The sequence below is a fragment of the Nicotiana sylvestris genome, chromosome 9 (genome assembly GCF_000393655.2).
Source record: "Nicotiana sylvestris chromosome 9, ASM39365v2, whole genome shotgun sequence".
In the NCBI taxonomy this organism is placed as follows: domain Eukaryota; kingdom Viridiplantae; phylum Streptophyta; class Magnoliopsida; order Solanales; family Solanaceae; genus Nicotiana; species Nicotiana sylvestris.
Genome location: NC_091065.1, coordinates 48,913,428 through 48,920,221, shown reverse-complemented (window position 1 = coordinate 48,920,221; position 6,794 = coordinate 48,913,428). Strand labels below are relative to the sequence as shown.

Sequence of the window (6,794 nt, the reverse complement as noted above, 5' to 3'; positions counted from 1 at the left end):
TGCTTTCGCAATCCCAATGCCTGCATCCAAAGAAAAATTGTGAGTTTTGTAAAGGGGGAAGGTTAGTTCGTATCCCCATTGGCTCTGCTTGACTTGCTCGACCTCGATCTGGTGATACTATATGTATCATTGGGGTAGCGTTTCTAAACAAGACAATTTCAGCAATAAACATGCATGATTTTGTAAAAATATGACATAAGTATATAATCAAGAAACAATTTTTTAGATGAACCAGCGACTGTGACGTGGTTCAAGACATTGCAACCTCTCTTGCTACAGAATTCTAAGGGTCCTCCTAAAAATTCTGCCTCAGTTTAGTAGGTTGATGCTTCTGACTGTTGTTTGCGATGATTGACTGAAATCACTTCGGAATTTTGAGGGTCCTCCTCAAAATTCTGCCCCAGTTTCTAATTTCGCGGGAAATGAAAATTTTATTGCATTGTGACTGAACCCATAGGGCTGCCTACGTATCCCATCTTAAACGGGAATCAGGTTAGGCATAGTTCAATTTACATCGTATAGGAAAGCATAAGATTACACATAGTAACACTTGATTGCATCTGAATTGATCGGCTTTGGCCAGATTCTCCGTCCATTTCTGCAAGTATGAGGGCTCCTCCTGTCAGGACCCGATGAACCATGTAAGCACCCTGCCAGTTGGGTGAGAATTTCCCCTTGGATTCATCTTGGTATGGAAAGATTTTCTTTAACACCAGCTGCCCCGGTGTGAACTGTCTTGGCTTGACTCTTTTGTTGAAGGCTCTGGTCATTCTGTTGTGATAAAGTTGACCATGGCAGACTGCATTCATTCTTTTCCCATCTATAAGAGCCAGCTGCTTGTAGCGACTCTTCACCTATTCTGTGTCGTCGAGCTCTGCTTCCTGTATGATTCTTAAGGAAGGAATTTCCACTTCGGCTGGAATGACAGTTTCTGTGCCATAGACGAGCATATAGGGGATTGCCCCAGTTGATGTGCGGACTGTGGTGTGATACCCCAATAAAGCAATTGATAGCTTCTCGTGCCACTAATTTTGCTTCTCTATCATTTTCCTTAGTATCTTCTTGATGTTCTTATTGGCAGTTTCTACAGCCCCGTTCATCTGAGGTCTGTAGGCTGTAGAATTCTTGTATTTGATCTTGAAAGTTTCACACATAGCTTTCATCAAGTCACTGTTGAGATTGGAGCCATTATCGGTAATGATTGATTCTGGAATCCCAAATCGACAGATGGTGTGGTCGCGGACAAAGTCTGCCATGACCTTCTTAGTTACCTCTCTGTAGGATGCTGCTTCGACCCACTTGGTGAAATAGTCGATTGCTACTAGGATAAACCTATGCCCGTTGGAAGTAGCAGGTTCTATTGGTCCAATAACGTCCATTTCCCAGGCGGCGAACAGCCACGGTGAGCTTGTTGCATTGAGTTCGTTTGGGGATACCTTTATCATATCTACATGTATATGGCAGCGGTGGCATTTCCGAACATACTGGATGCAGTCTGTCTCCATAGTGATCCAAAAGTAACTGGCTCGGAGTATATTCTTTGCGAAGACAAAACCGTTCATATGTGGACTGCAGGTCCCAGCATGAATTTTCTCTAGTAACCTGGATGCTTCCTTTGCGTTGACACACCTTAATAATCCAAGATCAGAAGTCCTCCTATACAGGATTCCTCCGTTATGAAATAAATTATTGGACAACCTCCAAAGTGTGCATTTTTGAGTAGGATTTGCAAGTTCTAGGTATTCGTCTTTTGCCAAATATTCCTTGATATCATGAAACCAAGGCTTTTCATCTACTTCTTCTTCAACATGAACACAATAAGCTGGCTGATCACGGATCCTTACTGTAATGGGATCAATGAAGTTTTTGTCTGGATGTTGTATCATAGATGATAGGGTATCCAATGCATCGGCGAACTCGTTCTGGACTCTAGTAACATGTTGGAATTCCGTCATTGTGAACCTCCTTCTCAATTCTTGTACATAATACATATACAGAAGTATATTGGAGTTCTTGGTCGCCTATTCTTCTCGGAGTTGATGTTTAAGTAGGTCCGAATCTATGATCACTAGCAACTCCTGAATGTTCATGTCAATAGCCATCTTGAGCCCTAGGATGTAGGCTTTGTATTCAGCCATATTGTTGGTGCACGAGAACCTGAGTTTGGCAGACACTGGATAATGCTGACCAGTTTCCGATATTAGGACTGCTCTTATACCAACTCCTTTGAAATTTGCTGCTTCATTGAAAAACATTCTCCATTCATCATAGGATTCTGCAATATCTTCTCCTATGAATGGTACCTCCTCGTCAGGAAAACATGTTTTCAAGGGTTCGTATTCTCCGTCCACAGGATTTTCAGCAAGGTGATCTGCTAGCGCTTGTCCCTTGATTGCCTTCTAAGTTACGTAGACAATGTCAAATTCACTCAACAGGATTTGCCACTTGGCTAGATTTCCAGTGGGCATGGGCTTCTAAAAGATGTACATCAAGGGATCCATCCTTGATATGAGGTATGTGGTATAGGCACAGAAGTAGTGCCTCAGCTTCTGGGCTACCCAAGTCAAAGCACAACAGGTGCGCCCTAACAGAGAATACCGGGCCTCGTACGGGGTGAACTTCTTACTGAGGTAATAAATGGCCTGCTTCTTTCTCCCCGTTTCATCATGCTACCGCAGAATGCAACCGAAAACTCCATCCAATACTGCAAGGTAGAGTAATAGAGGTCACCTGCCTCAGGCGGGACCAAAACCGGTGGTTTTGACAAGTACTCCTTGATTTTGTTGAAAGCTTTTTGGCAGTCGTTAGTCCATTTGGTAGAGGTGTCCTTCTTTAACATCATAAAGATTGGCTCACAGATGATTGCAAATTCTGCTATGAACTGACTAATGTAGTTGAGTCTCCCCAAGAAACTCATCACATCTTTCTTGTTCTTTGGCGGTGGAAATTCTTGAATAGCTTTGACTTTTGATGGGTCCAATTCTATCCCTCGGCGACTCACAATGAACCCAAGCAACTTTTCAGCTGGAACCCCAAACGCACATTTTGCGGGATTTAGTTTCAGGTTGTATCTTCTCAGTTTATTGAAGAATTTCCTCAAATCTTCCATGTGATTAGTGGCCTTCTTGGACTTGATGATAACATCATCTATGTACACCTCTATCTCCTTGTGTATCATATCATGGAAAATGGTAGTCATGGCCCTCATGTAGGTGGCCCCAGCATTCTTCAGGCCGAACAACATCATCTTGTAACAGTATATCCCTCACAGCATAATGAAAGTCGTTTTCTCAGCATCTTCTTCATCCATCCAGATCTAATGATAACTAGCGAAACAGTCCACAAATGATTGCAGCTCATGCTTGGCGCAATTGTCGATTAGGATGTGTATGCTTGTCAAAGGTAAGTCATCTTTCGGACTGGCTCGGTTGAGATCCCGGTAGTTGACACAAACTCTAACCTTCCCGTCCTTCTTTGGTACTGTCACGATGTTGGCTAACCATGTCGGGTATTCTACTACCCTGAGAACCTTAGCTTTGACCTGCTTAGTGACTTCTTTCTTGATTTTTAGACTCATATCAGGCTTGAACTTTCTGAGCTTTTGCTTTACCGGCGGACATGTCAGATCAGTTCGCAGTTTGTGTGCCAAAATAGATGTACTTAGACCAGTCATATCATCATACGACCAGGCGAATATGTCCTCATATTCTCTTAGAAATTCTGTGGACTCCTTCTTTTCTGATGGCGATAAGTGGATGTTGATTCGTGTTTCTTTGACATTTTCTGCATCTCCCAAGTTAACCACTTCTGTTTCGTCCAGGTTGGACTTAGGTCTGTTCTCAAAGTTCTCAACTTCTTTAAGAATCTCTTCTGGTAAGTCATCTTCCTCTGAATCTATATCTGTTTGTTATGTTGTCTCGTTGCATGTCACAATCATTGGTTCATCAAATTAAGTAATGATAATGTTGTACAAGTAAAGTAATGAGGAAAATAATAATGAGTGTTGATTCATAAGAAAGTTCAAAATACTTTGATAAATTGCATAATCGTTTTGAACATTGAAGATCTTATTGCTGTAATTGTAAACATGCGAAAAACAAAATCTTTTAGGAAATCAAAACAGTGCTTGTTTTAGCCTTGCTACCCCGAGGCTCATCGGGCCCTGGTTGTCCTGATGGTCCAGTTATTGAGGCGTGCTCGTCTTCTTACAGCCTGTATGGAAGGGCCTTCCTCCCCTCCTCCTCGAGAACAACATAACAATCCATGTCATTGTCCTCTAAGAACAAGTTTTTCACAGCTGGCAGTGCTTCCTCTTCTTCTAAACCATAGACAACATCGGCCGGTTGGAAAGTCTGCTCCAAATGTGGTATTGGCTGCTCCAGTTCAGTATACTTTTGATCTTGTCATCCCACCATTTTTATTTGTCAATTGCATTTACCTGCTGGATGTGATGGTAAGTCTCTCCTCCTAGCTTCTTTCTCCCCTTGATTGATGGAATAGTCTGGCGATTGTATATATGATTTCTACCATCGCCGTGAATGATCACTTCCTGGTGATTCCATTCAAACTTTACCGCCTGATGTAGTGTTGATGCTACGGCTCCGGTATCGTAAATCCATGGCCATCCCAACAGTAGATTGTAAGATGCTGGCACGTCTATTACCTGGAAATCAATATCGAACCAAGTTGGCCCCATTTGCAAACACAAACTAATCTCCCCAATGGTGGACCTTTGGGAATCGTCGAAAGCTTTCACGTTGATGGCTCCATCTATTACCTCGTGCAGTCCCTTACCCAACTTCTTGAGTGTTACTAGTGGATAGATGTTGAGACTGGAACCCCCGTCGATTAGGATCCTTGTGATGAATTAGTCTTCGTATTGCACATTGATGTGCAGTGCTTTGTTGTGTCCTAATCCTTCAGGCGGTAGCTCATCCTCATGAAAAGTAATTTTGCGACTTTCCAATACCTGTACGACCATGTTGGCCATTTCCCTGCTGGTGATGTTGTTTGGCATGTATGCTTCACTCAGCACCTTCAACAGAGCATTCTTGTGTGCCTCAGAATTTTGTAGCAAATCAAGTATGGAAACTTGCACCAGTGTTTTGTTCAACTAGTCGATGACCAAGTATTCCTTAGCCTGTATGTTTCTCCAAAAATCGTTTGGACCCGTCTTAATGATGGGTGACCGATTGGAGGTCTGGTTGCTCGACTCAGCTAGGTGTTCCGGGGTATAAACCCTACCGGTTCTCATCATACCCTATGCGGCAACAGTTTCTTCGAACCTACCCTTGCCTTTTCTTCTTGCCTCGGGTGTATAGTCCCATGGTGTGGCCTTTGTGTGGAAGGGTGTCATGGTTGACATCGCCACTAGTATCAGTGCGACTATCTTCACTCTGAACGGAGTATGTGCCTTGGGTGGTAGAACAACAACTTCGAATGGTGGAGGTGCACTTGCTGGAGACACGAATTCGACTTTAATTGGCGTTGGTGTCTTTGCAGATGACATTGTTTCAAACTCCAGTGGTACGAGCATATTTACCTTGCCATCCCCAGAGGGTTGAATTTGTACCACGATTGGATTAAGAGTAACTATTGGCTTCTTTGGGTCATCACCTTCTGCGATCAAACCAATCGACCCCTCGGGATCTCAATCATCCTCTATTTCAATCATGTGAATGCCTCTATCCTTGTGGTCTGGTAGAGGGTTATTGTGGACATTCAGAGTGGGTTCCTTTGCCATGATAATATTGTTGTCAATCAGAGCCTGGATCTTGTCCTTCAAGGAACGACATTCGTCGATGGTGTGCCCTTTCATGCCGGAATGGTATGCACAAGATTTGTTTGGATTAATCCACTGAGAAGGGTTCTCAAGGTTACAACAGGGATAGGGGTGACATAAACAGCAGCTTTGAGTCTCTCGTACAACTGGTCAATGGGTTCAGCAATGGCTGTATACTGTTTAGGAGGTCTGCGGTCAAAATTTGGTCGAGGTCTAGGGAAGTTTTGGCGTGTATGAGGTGATTGATAGTGGGACGGTTGAGCATTGTAGGCTTGGTAAACATGTGCAGGTTGGGAATATCTGGGTGAAGTAGGCTGATATGTGGGAGGTGGAGGTGATCGATAAGTGGGTGGTGGAGTTTAGTAAGAGGGTGAGGGTGTTTGGTAGTTTGGAGTAGGCTAATATGTGAGTGGAGGCATTGGTTAGGTTTGGTATTTGATAGGAGGTTCGGTTTTCTGTGCAACTATTACGGCCCCTACATCCCTTTTCTTGGATGCACCACCAGACTGTAAGGCCTTATTGGTAGCTTGCAAAGCCTCTAAGTTCGTAACCATACCGCTTTTGATGCCCTCTTCAATCCTTTCACCTAGCTTGATAATGTCGGAAAATTTATGGCTCTCAATCAACATCAGCCTTTCATAATACTGCGGGTCCTGAGCCCAGACGAAAAATTTGTTCATTTGTTCCTCTTCTAAGGCAGGTCTAACCTTAGCAGCTTCGGACCTCCAGCGAGTAGCATACTCGCGGAATGTTTTTGTAGGTTTCTTCTTTTGATTTTGAATGTGGAACACATCCGGCGCATTCTCAGTGTTGAACCTGAACATGTCTATAAAGTCGGACGCCATGCCTACCCAGTTTGACAATTTCTTCGGATCTTGGCTAATGTACCAAGACAGAGCATCTCCTTTCATACTTCTCATGAAAAGCTTTATGCGGATTCTCTCGTCTTTCCCTACTCCGACCAGCTTGTCACAGTAAGTTCTCAAATGGACCCTTGGATCCCCTGTACCAT

The 6,794-nt window shown here is 43.4% G+C and overlaps 1 protein-coding gene across 1 annotated transcript; it reads right to left on the bottom strand.

Moving 5' to 3' along the window:
- Positions 1-681: 681 nt before the first annotated feature.
- Positions 682-3,109, bottom strand: LOC138877552 (uncharacterized). Its single transcript, XM_070157168.1, has 3 exons — positions 2,731-3,109; positions 1,272-1,975; positions 682-891 (listed from the first exon to the last, which is right to left on the bottom strand). Exons 1-3 carry the CDS (start codon positions 3,107-3,109, stop codon positions 682-684), a joined length of 1,293 nt encoding a protein of 430 aa, XP_070013269.1.
- Between the last annotated feature and the right edge of the window lie 3,685 nt (positions 3,110-6,794).

Coding starts and splice junctions, on each gene's coding strand:
- LOC138877552 (XM_070157168.1), bottom strand. CDS start 3,109: ATGGAAGATTTGAGGAAATTCTTCAATAAACTGAGAAGATACAACCTG. Junction 1,976..2,730: donor TTTGGTCCCGCCTGAGGCAG/GTGACCTCTATT, acceptor ATTATGTACAAG/AATTGAGAAGGAGGTTCACA. Junction 892..1,271: donor AAGCAGCATCCTACAGAGAG/GTAACTAAGAAG, acceptor TCCTTCCTTAAG/AATCATACAGGAAGCAGAGC.